Raw genomic sequence first — 16,650 nt, forward strand, 5'->3', positions numbered from 1 at the left:
AACTTCTCTTACCTGTCCCTGTTCACCAATCCCAGAGAGTTGTATCCAATGCTTTGGTGTGCTGCAGGATGACCTGTGGGTGTGTGTTTCCATCTGAACATCAATATGTAGATAAGGCTGATCTGTTGCTTCTATAAAGTGACAGATCTTTTATTACTCTGTGATTGCATAGTAAACCAGAGCAAAACAGGTAAAGCACAAATCTCAGCCCTATTTGTGTCTCAGCTGGAAATTGAACTCACATTTACAGACCAAATACTGCAAATAAAGACCTAGGGTTCTGATTATCTTACATCAACAGGAGCTTTTTAATACCAAGTTCAGGTTTATGGTGCACATATTTTTGTATATTTTACTACACTTGAATAATTTTTATTTTAACTTCTCCAGGAGAAGGGTAAAGGAACTGGGCCTGTTCAGCCTTGAAAAGAGATGACTGAAAGGGGACCTCATTAGTGCATGTAATTATCTAAAGGGGGGACGCCAAGAGGAGGGAGCCAGGCTCTTCTCACTGGTGCCAATCACCAGGACACAGGCAAGGGGTAGAAACTGATGCCCAGGAAGTTCCACCTGAGTATGAGGAAGAACTTCTTTTTCACGGTGGGGGTGACCAAGCAGTGGAACAGATCGCACAGAGAGGGTGTGGAGTCTCCCTCACTGGAGATACTCAAGAACTTTCTGGACACAATCCTATGCCATGTGCTGACTCTGCTTTGAGGCTGGACCAGTGACCCACTGTGGTCCCTTCCAACTTGACTGATTCTGTGATTGTGTGAGCACAGCAACTCCCCAGCCAGTGTATGCTGTTCCTCTGACTTAAATAAAGGACATGCGTGGCTGCTCTTGTTATAAATATTGTCAACGGCTTAGCCTAAATTAAGAATTAACGAGACTAGAAGGCTCGAATCCTCTAAATATAGATTTCTGTAACTCTCCAAGTTGGCCAGTGTATTTCTGGCTCCCCAAGGAAGAATGCACGGCGTTGTGCAGGCGCCTGTTGAGGATGACTGTATTCCGCATCGGTCTCCCCGCGGCAGCAGTGGCAGGGGAAGGGGCAGGGTGAGAGCGGTGGCATGGGCAGTAGCAGGGGCAAAGACAGCGGCAGGGGTAGCGGCAGGCTCAGTGCCAGCGGCCCCCGAGCCGCCGGTGCCCGTGCCCGTGCCCGTGCCCGTGCCTCCGGCCTCCGGGCAGCCCAGCCCTCGAGCCGCCCCTCCTGCCGCTCGGTGGTTGGGGCGCGGGGTGAGGCCGGGCCGTGCCGTAGCAACCGGGCGGTCTCCAGGCTCACAGCGGTACCGAGGGCGGCCGGGCAGGCGGCGGTGAGGCCGCGGCTGGAGGCAGGTGAGGGCGGCCGGCGGCCGCCGCCGCGCTGCGGGAGGCGAGGAGGCGGCGCAGGCGGCGGCCCCCGGCCCTGCCAGAGGGGCAGCGGCAGCCGGGCCCCGGTGCTGGCGCAGGGCTGTGCCGCCGAGCCGTGGTCCTTCACCCCGGTGGGCCCGGCTTCCCTTCCCCGCCCGTTGCCATGCGGTGTGTACAGGGACGCGGCCCGTTGCCTCAGGTGGCCGCTGCGAAGGCGCAGCGCCGGTGAGCCAGATGGCCGGGGCTCTTCCTGGCCCTTGTCCCGCTCTTCCCCTCTTCCTGAGGCCCCGCTGTGGTTTTGCTATGACAACTCTGCCCTCTTGAGAAGGGACCCCATCAGTGTGTTAATATCTAAAGGGGGACGGGCGGGGGGATGTGAACCAAGAGGAGGGGGCCAGGCTCTTCTCAGTGGTGCCAATCACTAGGACAGGAGGCAAAGGGCAGAAACTGATGCCCGGGAAGTTCCACCTGAATATGAGGAAGAACTTCTTTACTGTGGGGGTGTCTGAGCGCTGGAATAGATTATCCAGAAAAGTTGTGGAGTGTCCCTCACTGGAGATTTTCAAGAATATCCTGGACACAATCCTGTGCTATGTGCTCTAGGGTAACACTACTTGAGTGGAGATTGGGCCAGATGAGCCACTGTGGTCTCTTTTGACCTGACCCATTCTGTTTGTCCATGATTCCATTCCTGCAGTGGGCAGACACCAGCCTCAGCTCTCTGCGCTCCCTTTATCTGGGGTTCAGTGCTTAAGGTGGTGTGGGACAGCTTCTTGGACAGTAAGGTGTGTGGGCTTTCCCAAGGCATTCCTGCCTGTCAGAAGCAGCCCAGTGGAATGGCCTCAGCAAACATTGCCACCCGCACATGTTACATGCTTGTAGCCAGTGGTGGGTTACAGCTTTAGCATTTTGTTTGTGCTTGACAGAGTGGAAATGGTAGAGGTGCCCAGATGAACTCTGGTTCACCTTTTGAAAATAACCTCTTTGGATTCAGATCTTGGGCTGAAGGTTATCCCAGCTAACATTGGTTTTGAGTTAACTGTTTCTAAGATGAGGTAAAAAGTCAGTGTTTCCATTGGAAGTTGCTTCACCTGCTTTCGAATGCTTTTTCATACAGAGCTAGCATTTCATGTCCAGGTGTTGTTCAAGCAACTTGGGGTGGTGCTGGAGGCTAAGGCAAGGGAAAATCTGTTGCCATACCTCTGGGCATCTGGAAAATGAGACAACACTTGGGATTCATTCTCTGATGCATGCTGCTGCCTGAAATCTGTCTTAGCTATTACTGTAAGAGTAGTCTGGTACTTTTTCTGTGTTCTGAGAGAAAAATGGAACAAGCCTTGTGGCTTGCTGTGGCCTTTTACTATAGGCATTGTCTGTCACAGCTCCCCTGTGGCAAGGGCTTCCCTTTAATGCCCTGATGCCCAAGGCTAGTCAGGGGTTGTGCTACACAACACCTGGGGTGCTAGGGTGCAGAACAGAGTCCTGCTTTTTTTAAGTCCTCCCTGCCCTTCACACTGTTCATCCCTTCCTTTGTGAGCAGGACAAAGACTGGAATGGTTTATATGTTTCCATATGGGTATTAAAACCCATATAAGAGGAATAAAAAGCATGTTCCATTCTGCAATGAAGAAAGAAGTAGAAAGCTAAGTCTTTGGGTTAAATATTTTATCCTGTTTTTGCTTTTACCATGGGAAAAGCTGCTTGATGACAACAGCTAACAGCTGTCCTGCTAGTGATTCATAAATATCCCTCATTCATTCATCTTACTTATTAAAGGAAAAAACAAAGCATTGATGTCTCAAAGCAATACACTCAGCCACTGTATGGTACCGTGCTTTGTCTGGCGTTTTGTCTTCATCTGCTATGTCTTATTCACACTTGGGCCTTATACCACATTCACACACATAATTCATTTTCTTTGTGACTCATCTTGTAGTCTTATAGGCAAAGTTATGAATCTTTTCACAAAATTGCATTGCAGATACTCCCAGGTTTAGTCATAAATCGGATTATAGCAAAGGTAAGATATACCACAAAGCAATAATAGAATATAATACAGCTGGCAGACAGCATGCCAAAGCACCACATTCATTATTCTAGCGTACTGGCTCTTTTTAATGATAATTTAGGGTGAATGAAGGGAAACAATATTACCAATTTCCTGATTTTCCACTTTTGAGCTTGTGGATCCCTGTCAAATCCGACTTCAGCCTTTCTTGAGATGAGGAGTAGCTATAATTTTTACTTTTTTTGTTTACTGTTTGTGTAAAATGCTGATCTCATCTTTCTGCAGTTTATTATTGGCTGGGAACGTAGAGCTGGTCTGCAGTTCATATTGACCTGTGCATGACATTAATTTTATTTTTTTTTTTAAATAATGATTCCTCAGGGTTTCAGAATAAAGGAAAGAGGAGCTGCCAGTCAAGAGATCTATCATGACTGCTAATCCATCTAAGAGAATTGCCTGGAGTAACTGTGAGTATTTCATCACTATTTTTGCATAGGTTCCATGTTTTCCTAGATAACTTCCATTTTCCTTTGGAGCACTGTTGTGTGCATGCTGGATATGTACAAGACATTTTGAAGCTGTGCCACTCTCACCTGGGCTCTGTATGGGGTGCCGAGCTGGCCTTTATGTATTTTTGGGGAAGAAAACTGGGAATGACTGTTCAAGTGACTATAAACAATGCCTGGCTGTATTCAAAGATCGAGCAGCTGCAAACCTTCACCTGCCTCTCTCTGGAGTTAACATCTGGCACTGCTGCTTCAACTCAGAGCAAAGGAGGGCTGGTAAAATGCCAACCTCTACAGGCATGCCAGCCCAGTGTCCTGTTTGTAGGACTGATGACTGTGAAAGAACTCATGCCAGTCTACATGAGATACTATATACTACACTGTATAGAAACCCTCTGTCACTGAAAGATGATTTCTGAAGATAAGTCTCATTTCCTTTTTGTAGTGTTAGCTGCAGAACTGTCTATCTAACAAACCTTTGGAATCAGGTTGGTTGTTATAATACTTAAATGTAGCAGGAAGTTCTGATCATATTCCATACTAGACTGAAGGTTATTTTGGAGGCATTTGAGACAGAAGTACCTTTTTTTGTATTTTGGGCCAGTTTGATACATGCAGTACATTTATGGGCAGTTTACAGTATCTGGGCAATGGAGGACTGGAACACCCCAGATGATGTTAGTACTGGGGAAAATGTACATAAATTTCCGAAGTCCACAGAAAGTAAACTTAGATACAGCAAGGGTATTTAATCAACTAGAGCCAGCTTAGCTCATGCTGAGTATTTTGGGAATGAACAGGAAATACCAAAGTCCTCCTAGAACCTCTGTGCTGAGAAACAGAGGCATTATTGTCATTGCTTCCATTTCTGCCTCAGGACTCTGGGGTCTGACCTGTTGCTGCTGCCAAATGCAAGTTGAGCTAGCCTAGCAAAAAATACTGCCATGCTTAGGTGTGTTCCATGTCCTGAGAACTTAAAAGGAACCTGGACCTTCATGTCCGTGATTTCTTATGCATGCACATGATCCATCACAGTCCAGAGCAGAAACTGACAGAATCATCATTTAAACTTGAGGCAAGTGATGTGACTGGAGGAAATTTCACCAACCTTGCAATAAAGTCAGATTCTTTTGGGGACAATGCTATTGCTTAGGGTAGGAGTTCAACATACAGTTTTTAAGAAATACTTGTTTATTGCATAATGCTTCTAATGTGTATGTGGTGTCAGCCTGACAATCTTTGAATGCCTATTATGTGTTCTGATTTCCAAGACTTAGGAGAGGTGTCTTAGGAGTTGGAAGAAGTGCCATTTGGCAAACTGGACTTATATTTCAGGGCTTGAATTTCAGCATACAAGAGAAATTTTCTTTAATAAATTGAAGGTGAATGTATATGGATGAACAAAAAGATGTAACAGCAAGTGGATGTGTAGGACTGAGAGCAGCTTTCCAGATTAAGGACATTATTCAGCATAAAAAAAAGAAAACAAGAGTTGAGCTATACATAGATATAGGACCATGGAATACAGGTAAAGAAAGGAGGGAATGCAGGTAAAGAAAGGAGAAATTAATTTTGTTTGGTTTTGAAATTGTTTGGTTAAAATAGAAATGTAGTGCTCCCCTCATTTCTCTTTGCAGCAGATGCCTTTGATTCAAAGCACAGACAAGATCCTGAAGATTCCCACAAGAAGAAATCAAAAGAGGAGAAAAGGAGACTGGTGGTCAGTCAATGGAGAACAGATGTACAATCGCTTGTTTCATCTTCTAAATGGCTTCAATGTTATGGTCTCAAAAGAAACAAATTGTCCCTCTCCCAGATTTTGTCCCAGATTGGATTCCAGCACAGGAAAGGTATAAAGACAAATCAATAATAGGATAATAAACCTCCCAATTTTGAATAGTCTAGAGAGTCACACTCATTCTGCACCCCAGTGTATACAGTGGAGATTTTCATATTGTCTCTTAGGATAATGGAAGAAATGGAAGCTGTATCCAGAGTTGCTGACATTGCTAGTTCAGAGAACTGAGAAACTCCTTCTCCTTTTTATATGAGAAGGACTTAGGGCCTGAGAATGGCTTTCCTTACTCAACCGTACTGTTTCTTTACCCTAGGCTGCAATATAGCTGTAGCTGGGAAATAGCTGGTGCTGTTGAGACTGTTAATATTTTTCTTGCAAATAACACATGATAAGATCTCTGTCTCCTTTCAGATGGCAAACATAATGTATGCCATGCCATAATCTGTGATCTACTATTGATCATCAGGGTTAGTAGATGTGCTTGGGAATAGTATATTATTTCTGGGTATCCAGCTTTAAGGAAAAAGTTAAATTTAATTAGAATTCAGTCTGCTTTTCATGCAAAGTTAGACTATAGAAAAATGTTCCTTTGCAGTTATCTGACAGCTGGAGGGGAAGAGTTTGCTAATAATTATTAACCACAACCATAATGGTGCTTTGCAGAGCATGGTAATATATTCTTTTCTTTGAACAGCTTGCTGCCTGAGAAGTAGGAATTGTAATGTATTGCAATAGTTCTAGGTTGCATAATTTAAGGTTTTGGCTGGCTTATGTCCATGGGGCATTCAAAGATCACCAGTGCAATTCCTGATATGTTGTATGCTGCAGATGAAAAAGAAGCTGTTAAGGAGGGTTAAAGTTGTTACAGTGTTAGGAGCAGAATGTACTAGCTTGGCAGGGCAGCATGGTGTACAGATAGCTGCTTTATGACGTTAACTATTCCCACCCCTAATGTTTTCCTATCAGTGAAGATCCTGGAGAAGATTTCTAGCTACTGAAAGTGCAGAGTGTGGCCTTTTCCTTAGATGCACTCACTTCTGCACCCATTGAGTTGTGTAAGAGAAAGCATTATCTGTACCAGATTTTGTATTTGGTTTGACAGACAAATATTTGCAAGTTGTGTTGAGAGGTTGCCCAAACCTTCACAATAATTAAAGTCTCATGTAGCTTTTTGACCTATAAGTAATTAGATGTTGGTTTTTTCCTCACTTATGACTAAACTGGGAGGAAGCACCAAAAGCAGGGCTGCTCTGTGGTAGGAAATTGAACCAGAAGCCAAAAGGGACTGCAGCCTAGGCAATGCCCGCACTGAACAGGATACAGTCCTGCAGCAGGGTGAGGTAATTAACCATGTCTAGGGTCCATCCAGGGAATTCAGCCAAGGACAACAGGAGATGCAGCCAGAGGTTGAGGGCCTCAGGGCCCCATCATAGATATAACCAGAAAATGAAACAACAGAATTTCTCTCAAGTTTCTTAATGTCAAGAGCTCAATACTGATGCGTGTGCCTCACACTTGGATGACATACACATCAGCCTGAAAAATACCTGTTTGAAGTAGTCCCAAAGATTAGCAACTTGATCTTTTGTAAATTTTACTGTAGATTATGTGACCACCTTGGGGAAACCTGTGGCTTCTCGATATGCAGATGGTCTGTTTCCTCAATACAAGACAGCACAAGATGGCAGCGTGTATAATGTAAGTGTGGCTGTTGTGGTGACTTCCCTATGCACTTAGAAGTTATTATCACTGTAGCAGCATGATGAGACTAAAATGCCTTCCTAGGGCATAAAATACTTATATTCTTTGTGAGAAATTTATCTTTTGATAATTTTTCTTCTGTTTTGTCAAACTGTTAGTGATAACTATCGATGGTAGAAAAACTAGATATCTTTTTTCCTTTTTAAGTCTTAGTCTCTTGCCTTGGTGCAGCATTGCAGTAAATCTTTTCCAGACGAGATTGCAGTTTCTAAGCAACATCTACCCTGTGTTGAAAGAGGGAACCCTTAAAGAGAAGATGCTCAGAACCAGTTTAAAAAAAATAAAATTATAATCAATAAAACAAATGGGGACGCTGAAATAAGAAGACATAATGCGCTGTCATTGCCAATGCAAAGCAGTGCTTTGCTTAGTGCCAGCAGGTCACAAAAGGCTCAGCCTATTCTACAGAGACAGCTAGCTGGATCTCTGCCCAGGCTCATGTTCTAAGGAATGTCTTAGCAACAGCTGCTGGCAGCCCTATTGTTAAGAGGATGTATTCTGATTGAAGAGATGTGCATGTGAGTGTGGAAGGGAGAGAGTTAATTTATAAAGGATTTTACAAAAGGAAAATGGCTTGTAATTTTTTCTGATGACTAGAGTCACATCTGATGGGAGAAAGCTTAAAAATGAGTAAAGAACCATTTCAGGAAGCCTTTTCCCCTCATTTTATTCCCATTATTCAATGTGAAATACCTACAAAATGTCTTTTAATCTTAGAACATGGTGTGAGCAGCAGGAAAGGCATTTTTGCTACTATATGAAATCTGGTCAGATCTCCTTTAGGATATTGAGTACAGTATTGTATACAGTTACTACAGGCTTAGAAGAAGCCATTCAAACCAGAACAGGTACTCAGAAGAGCTGGTAGGATTAACTGCAGTGCTGTGATCATATTATAAGAAGGCTTGGTTGATGTTGAAATGTAAGCCTGAAAGAAGACAGAAGAAGGGTAGTATTACAGCCCTTGAATGCTCCAGAAAGGCAAATTGCAGGGATAGGGAGAAGCTGTAGTTTTCTCTGCTAAAAGGCATGCTAGTCCAAAAATAAATAGGTATGAACTGAATGAATAAAATTAGGCTGGACAGTCAGAAGTTTCCTGGCCCTCAGAGAAATGGAAATCTGCACTTGCTTACTACACGTGAGGGAGTATTCTAAGAAAACTGCTTTATTTTAAGATGAAGTTTGGTCGGTGTAGTGCAGTAAACTTCTTTGTATGAATCTGACTGTCATAGTCCAGGAAACTGGATTTCTGAGTGCTCCTTCCCAGGCCGACATTCCTTTGGCAGACTGCCTGAGACTCGGTATGTGGGAGGCACATTACAGGGCCCGAACTGATATTAAAGAACACAGAAAAATACAAATGAGAGGGAGAAGTGTGCAGACTGACACACAAGATATCTTCTCCCTGAGAAATAATCCTTAAAAACATTTTTATTTCCAAGGTTTTGTACTTAGTACTGGAAGGGAAGTTAGAAGTAGAAGGCAACCAGTAAATCAGCTCACATGGGCCAGAGATACTGGGGGAATCTGTGGTGCATTATTAGACCCACAGGTCATGGTTAATGTGTTTTTCTTAAACTTATTCATAGGGAGGATGTGCAGGTTTTAATTTTAATACTGGATCTAGATTTTACTTTACTGGAAAGATATGGGAAGTTTAGATGTTGATTGCACTTATCTGAACTAAATTTGCTTAAGCACATACCCACAAATAGTTAATCTGTAATGCTGGGCATTGTTAGTGAAATAACAGTACAAGCGAGAAACATTTTACGTTTTCCTTTCAAATGCTAAAGACAAGGTGGAGATTGAAGTGCCCTAGAACCAAACCGTATGCTGCCTTGTATTGCTGTAAAAAATTTTTTAAAAGCCAGTCAAAGTTCTAGTCTGAGGAGGTACAAAGTTTCTGTGTCCTTGTTTGTTCACCCATCTGCTCTGCAGCCCTTTCTACATCCTAGCCTGTGTTCAGCTCATTCTAATTGCTCCAGTTTTGAGACAGACAAGTCAGACAACCCACTGGCACTGTCCCATGCTCACATAAAAAGTTTATGGAAAGCAATTAGGACAAAATGCAGTGCCTTTTCTTTATAGCTTAGATGCATTTGTCAAGTATTTGCTCTTGAAACAGTGGAGGGAAAATGGGTTGTTTTCACTGCTACCTTAGCTGGCATATCTGACACTTACAAACTAGCTATGCAGCTGTGCTAAGCTTGGGGCTGCATTTGTATTATTTGTTTTGATGTTCAATTTCCTTCTCTCTCTTATTTGAATAAAGCTGACAGCCAAAAAAGAACTAATTCTTCATTTTGTGGATTGCCTAATTGGAGCCATTGAGCTATATAAGCAGCGAATGGAATGGTTAACCAGTGAGAGCCGGCAGATATTTGGAGTGATTCAAGAACAGTGCATTGTCATTGTGTTGGATTTTGGCACTGCAGCTCCAAATGAATTTGATCTATGTCGGGATGCACTTTCTATGGTACTTGTGGAACAGGTGATACAAATTTCCAGATTCAATCTTATTCGGTAAGCAGAAAGAATCAGAATCATAAAAGGGTTTGGGTTGGAAGGGACTTGTAAAGGTGATCTGGTCCATAACTGCTGCAAATGGCCAGGGACACCTTCCAGTACACCAAGTTGCTCAAAGCCACATCCTGTCTGACCTTGAATGTTTCCAAGGATGAGGCATCTTCCACCTCTCTGGGCAACCTGCTCATTTGTTTAAGCACCCTCATTGTAAAAAAATTCTTCCTTTTGTCGAGTCTGAATATTGGTTGTTTTAGTTTAAAACCATCACCCATTGTCATATTGCTACAGGCCCTATTGAAAAGTTTCCCCATTTTTCTTCTAAGTCCCTTTGTACTGAAAGGCCACAATTAGACCTCTCCAGGCTGGTCAAAGAAGTCCATGTCGGCACATTGCTGGAGAATAAAAGGGCTTTGCATGTTATATGTGTTTAGATAAGGCACTTTCTGTATTGGAAATAGTCATGAATGATATCGTGCTAATACCTGTAGATGTCCCACCAATTTTCACCTATAGTCGTGCTGAACTTGCCACTTCTGTTTAACAGAAGGTCACTGTTACCCTGATGAGCAAAGAAAGGGTAACAGAACCCAAATAACAATCATGTCTTCTACAAAATCAGAAGAATTTGCAACAGCAGTAATGCCCTTCAGATGTTGCAATATTAGTGAAACAGTGAGGTTCTATCTGACCACTTATTGCACTCTAGTGTTTTTGGACATTACAGATTTCTGCCTTGCAGTTAAATGTGCACTCCCCCAAGTGCCATAGGGACAGGCATAGCCATTTGTATTTCTGTAGATTTCCATGGTCACAGAAATCAGCAGCACTAGGAAACAATAGTAGATTTCCATAACAAAAGAAGATTTCCAAGTGCTTGTTTAATTTGCATTTAGTTAGAAGAAAAGAAGCAGCTATTCAAATTTTACCTATCTGCAAAATTCATACATGCGTGAGAATTTGAATGCATAAGCTTGGGTTTAGATAGATGAGTGGAAAAAACCTGTAGAAATTAGGTCATATAATTTTAAAACTGGTTCCACAATGTTAACTTGCAATTACATGGTGATTCTTAATGTTGTTTTACCCAGGCATTGACTTACAGATTTGATTCAGGTGCCCTATCTTAATTTTCTAGATTGTGATACTACTGAGATTTGGAAGGGAGAGTAATAAAATCACAGAATGGTTTGGGTTGGAAGGGACATTATAGACCATCTAGTTCAAAGCCCCCTACCATTGGCAGGAACATTTTCCACTAGACCAGGTTGCTCAAAGCCCCATCCAGCCCGGCCTTGAACACTTCCAAGGATGGGGAATCCACAGCTTCTCAGGGCAACCTGTTGCAAAAGTAGATACTTTCCAAAGAAGATATTTTCCAAAGCAGATAACTTAGAGAACTTTTTCTTTAAAAATGAACTGCAAAGCCAAATCAAAATTGAAACAATAATTATGTTCATCAATTTGTTTGTTTTTGCAGGAGGGAAGCAAAAGACAATATAACATATAAATTACTACTTTAAAAGAATCTTGGGAAATACAGTTGTCTTTTAGATTTGCAGGAAAGTCTTCAAAATAGTTCTTGATGGAATCTCACAGATACTGGAACCAGTTGGTTTTATAGTTCCTTTCTGCCTTTTTATGTACAAGTACACAGGCAAAAGTGCTCATTGGCTTTGTACTTCTTCCATTAGGACTGCAGTCTTTTGTCAATTAAAATACCAAAAAGCTTAGCATCACAAATTTTTTTTTGATGGCTAGCTAAAGAACAGCTGTACTACTAAAAAATAGTGTTAGTTAAACTGCTCTGACACGAAGGTTGTAGAGCAAGTTGTGGAATGAGACCTGCAGAAGACACTTTTCTTTTTCGTGCACACATTTTAAAAACCTGATTGAGTTTTTATGATAAGGAGGGTTATGAATCAGGAACTCTTTTTAAAAGTGCGTTATCTCTCCTACTTTGGAAACAGTTGTTAAAAAAAAAAAACTTACAAAATTGCAGTATTTTTTCTAATGGTTTCATTCTTTTTCTACTTCCTTTATTGCAATGCTAGATTTAGTATCTGTGGTATATTGTAATTCTTATTTAAGAATATAAAAGAACAAGAGAGCTCCACTCTCTTGTTCTGTCAGCATGATTCTCACTGCTTCTGATTTATAGTTAATCTCATTTTCAGGGCTGCTCCGGATCTTATGAAGTGGCAAGAGAAATGCACTCCTGTGTCTGAGCATACTGTAAAGTCTGCAGTTACATGGCTCTGGAAGCTGGACCATATGACAGCTGTCAGCCATACCAGCTCTGCTGAAGCTCTGCTGGAAGCCATGGGTGATGAAGCGGTAAGCTCATACATCTTTTCAGAAGCCCAAGTAAATCCAAGAGTATTCAGTGCTAGGCTGGCTGCTGTGATTTGCCCTGATCAATGTTGCAAAGATAAATATTAATGACAGCATTTGGAAAGGATATTTTCCCCTCAACTGTAGCTGCATACTATGTCCTTTTATGTAAATGTACTGTATTTTGAATGCAGAAACTTGTTTATTTTCTTTCCTAGATTACCCAGAATAAATAACATTCAGTCATTAAGGGAAAGAGAAAACATCTTCCCTTCCCCTTTCTTTGCCATATAAGTTTTTCAGAGCTTCAAGTTTTTGAGGAAATTTATAGTATTAACATTATTGAAGGCAGGGAAACCATTTTTATTTTGTTATGTATCCAGCTTGCTCATGAAAAGTTATATTTAAAATTCAAAATAGTGAGTACAGAGATTTATGGAAGCATTAGCTTATGATATGGCTACACAAATATTTTTTTATCAGCCAGGTGATAGCTAGACTTTGTTCCAGGACAGAGACAAAGCATATACAGTTATTCCTGCAATTAAATGCCGTTCATTTCTAAAAGTACCCTATTACTTTGTTCATTAAAGTAGATTCACAAGAAATGAAGCATACATATTGTCATTTGAGCAGGCACTTAAAACTTGTGATATTAAAGAGATATTTTATGACATTTCCTTACAATGTACATTCTCTCAGTGCTCTAACACCTGAACTTAATGAAAATTTGGCTTACTGTCTGTGGAGTAGAGCCATTGATTTTCACTGCTATTAACATCCATCCCTGTGCACAGAAACAGTCCTAACTCCTTTGTAAATCTCTTTCTGAGATGTTGTTTGAAGGAGAAGGTAAATTTTGCTTGAGTTGCCTTCTGGTTCCCTACCTGATGGATTCTCATCCAGATGAGCCTTGATGTTTGGAAACTAATGTTAAAAAGGAACTGGGTAAGGAACAAATTATTCACCAGTGAGATTTTTTTTTAATGAATCCTTTTTTAAATTCTCCCTCTATAAATTTTATTAATATTTTCAATTTGCAGTATAATACTGATTTCCTGATGAGTAACTAAAAAATTGTACTTAGATTTCAGCATTGTCTGGATGAAGAAAGTATTTTTGGACCTGGTGGGTCTTTGAATAAACAGAAATTAAAATCTGTCAGACATCTATTATTTTTCCAGATGTTGGTGGGCCAATAGGCAATCTGGGGGAGTCAGTTGTGGTAGGTACTCAACATAAAACAAACTTCAGTTTCTCCTAAACAGAGTAATTATCATTCGTAACTGACAGTTCAGTTAAGTTCAACTTTCACTGTAGTGCAGAAGGGGGATACCCCATTCAGTCCTAGGCAAAACTTACCTACTTACTGAGCCGTCATGAATAACTCATTCCTAAGAGCTGGCTTTGTCCACAGAAGTTGCTCCAAAACAGTTCTTTTTTTCTGCCCTTGGCATGGTTCTTCTTGTCATTCCTTCAGTTGGTCTTTTCTTCCCATATGTGGTGATTCCTCAGACTTCCTTTCCTTATGACCTATAAATCCCAAGCTCAAGTTCAGTCTGCTGTAATGTTGCAATCCTTTGAGCTCTGCCTGCCACAAATGCATCCACAGTGTCTAGCCTTCAGTTTTGTACAGGTGCCACTCCATGAAGTGTGGATCACTCATCCAAAACACCTTCCCACCATGATCAAGACTGTGAGGAACTGTTCATGTTGTTGTTCTTTCTGTTCTTATATGAAGTTTGTTTGCTTGTTTAAACGTATAAATTACAATTTTTAAAATATGAAGGACTCACTAGAAGGGTTTTAACCTTTCCCCATTAGCCTATGAAGAACATTTCCTTTGTAGTATGTCATTGCTAGGTTTGTAGTTAAGTAGAGTGAATTATCTGTGGTTCATAATTTTTTAAAATTTTCTTGTGAGGGGTTTGTTCTGTATCAGCTATGCCCAATAAATGTCAGTATTTTAAAAGTTGCAGAGGCAGGCAGTAAATCCCTTGAAGAAAGTGTGAAAATTTCTATTCTTGCTGAATTTCAAGTTTATGAATTAATGACAGTCTTAGAGGGAAGGGGGAGAAGATGTGAATCTGAAAGAACATAGGGAAAAATGGTTGTGCAGTATGCATGAATTCCTCTGGCCCAGGAGACTCTTCAACAAAAGCAGTAGGAACGTGGTGTTGTCCAAGGACTGGGTCTCACCTGGGAGATCTGTCTTCAGGCTCAGATAGCTTTTTAGCTGGAGGAGGCAAACAGGGAACTTTGTAAAATTGAACTACAACACAGATAGGTTCGAGTTCATTCTTTTTTTTCTGTGTATCTTTTCCTAAAGCTAGTATTTTGTTAATCTTGCACTTTAATAAAACACATTCATTTTTCTCTTTACCTTTAGTATTTGTTTAGAATTATCAGTGCTGCTAGGGTACCTGGTTCTGCTTGCTCCCAAATAGGTGGAGTCTGTAACTATGGCCCCTGCCTTCCACATAGAGCATCTTGCTCTTCTGCAAGATCCAAGAGACGTTCAAGATGGCAAGGTGCTGCTTCGTTAGCTTGCCTGATCCAGCCCGAAATTGGGTTGCTGCTTGGGAGAGACATCTCCCTGTGTTGAGAAAGGTGCCAAAAGATACATGAGGGAGGAAGCTTGAAATGCAGAAATTATTCAGGGAGCTGGAATACAAATCAGTACCCAAGACAGTAGTGGAAATGTATGAGCACACTTGTAGGTGATGCTGAATTTGCTTTACTACTGCATGAAATTATGTGAGTGTAGAGACATTTTCTCAGTGCCATCCCAGACTCAAATAGTTGTCTTTTGTGGTGTACATCTTGGGATTCCGAGTCATATTCAAAGAATCACAGAATGGTTTGGTTTGGAAAGGACCTTAAAGACCATTTAATTCCAACATCCCTGCCATGGGCATGGGCACCTTTCACTAGACCAGGTAGCTCAAAGCCCCATTTAACTTGGCCTTGAACACTTGGGATGGAGCGTTCCTAACTTTTCTGAACAATTCTTCCTGGTGCCTCACACCCTCATAGCAAAGAATTTCTTCCTTACATCTATTCTAAATCTACCTTCCTTCAGTTTAAGGCCATTCTCCCTTGTCATTGTGAAAAGTCCCTCTCGAGTTTTCATGCAGGCCTCTTCAGGTCCTGGAAGGTGCTATAAGGTCACCCCAGAACCTTCTCTTCTCTGCATAATTTCCAGGATGATTCACTCCATACTGGGAACAGAGGTGAGTTTATTCAAACGTATTTTTTCAGTTAAACAATGATATCTAAGGTATCGTTATGTAACAGGATATAGGATTGATATACTGCACATATTGTGTTGAAAGTCATCATGGGATAGTTGTTTGTTACATTTGTTTTTAATGATAGTGAAAATTCAAGAAACATACTTAGCATGAGGATTGTTACATGGATAAGTGCAGATAACATAAAATCCTTCATAATGTAATATTTAAGCAATAACTAAAGAACATTTTTTCAACTTGTCTCTCTTCCTGTAATAACATTTTCAGGATATAAGTGTGTGTGGTTATAGTAAACCTGCCAAGCTCCCTCTGCCTTGGGAACTATAAAAAATATAAATCATCTGCAAATACCAGCAATAGTATTCAAAAAAATCACAGAATCACAGAATATGCTTGGTTGGAAAGGACCCACAGGATCATTGAACCCAACTCTTGGCCCTGCACAGGACCATCCCAAGAATCCCACCATGTGCCTGAAAGTGTTGTCCAAATGCTTCCTGAACTCCATCAGTCTTGGTGCTATGACCACTTCCCTGGGGAGCTGTTCTAGTGCCCAACCACATTCTGTGTAAAACATTTTTCTAATATCCAGCCTAAACCATCCCTCACACAGCTTCATGCCATTCCCACACTGGTCAGCACAGAGATCAGTGCCTACTCCTCCTCTTCCCCTCATGAGGAAGTTATATACTGCCATACAGTCTCCCCTTAGTTTCCTCTTCTCCAGGATGAATAGACCAAGTGACCTCAGACACTCCTCATACAGCTTCCCCTCAAGATCCATCTTTATTGCTGTCTCTTGGATGCTCTCCAGTAATTTAGTGTCTTTTTTATATTGCAGTGACCAAAACTGCACACACTTTTCAAGGTGAGGTTGCACTAGTGCAGAGAGAATGGGAAAATCACCTCCCTTGACTGCCATCTTTCCTAACCTCAGAATACATGCTGTTAATAAAACTATGTCTTGTATAAAAATTCCTACTTTTCAGCTCTGGCAAGGCACCAACATAGCATGTCTCTTGATAAAAGTGGCATATGGCACAGAGCCTTTTTCTGACTAATGATGCAGTTGTCCTTCCTTACAGCTCTCTTTGGCTTCAGTTAACTTCT

The 16,650-nt window shown here is 41.4% G+C and overlaps 1 protein-coding gene across 1 annotated transcript in view; it reads left to right on the plus strand.

Moving 5' to 3' along the window:
* Positions 1-1,201: 1,201 nt before the first annotated feature.
* The window catches only part of VWA3B (von Willebrand factor A domain containing 3B), a 59,763-nt gene continuing 44,314 nt past the window's right edge, over positions 1,202-16,650 (plus strand). The window contains 6 exon segments of the mRNA XM_058829489.1: positions 1,202-1,338; positions 3,751-3,828; positions 5,505-5,717; positions 7,269-7,363; positions 9,702-9,952; positions 12,130-12,289. Coding sequence (XP_058685472.1) covers positions 3,789-3,828; positions 5,505-5,717; positions 7,269-7,363; positions 9,702-9,952; positions 12,130-12,289 — 759 coding nt within the window. The 5' untranslated portion in view covers positions 1,202-1,338; positions 3,751-3,788.

This window comes from Poecile atricapillus, chromosome 1 (genome assembly GCF_030490865.1).
Source record: "Poecile atricapillus isolate bPoeAtr1 chromosome 1, bPoeAtr1.hap1, whole genome shotgun sequence".
In the NCBI taxonomy this organism is placed as follows: Eukaryota; Metazoa; Chordata; class Aves; order Passeriformes; family Paridae; genus Poecile; species Poecile atricapillus.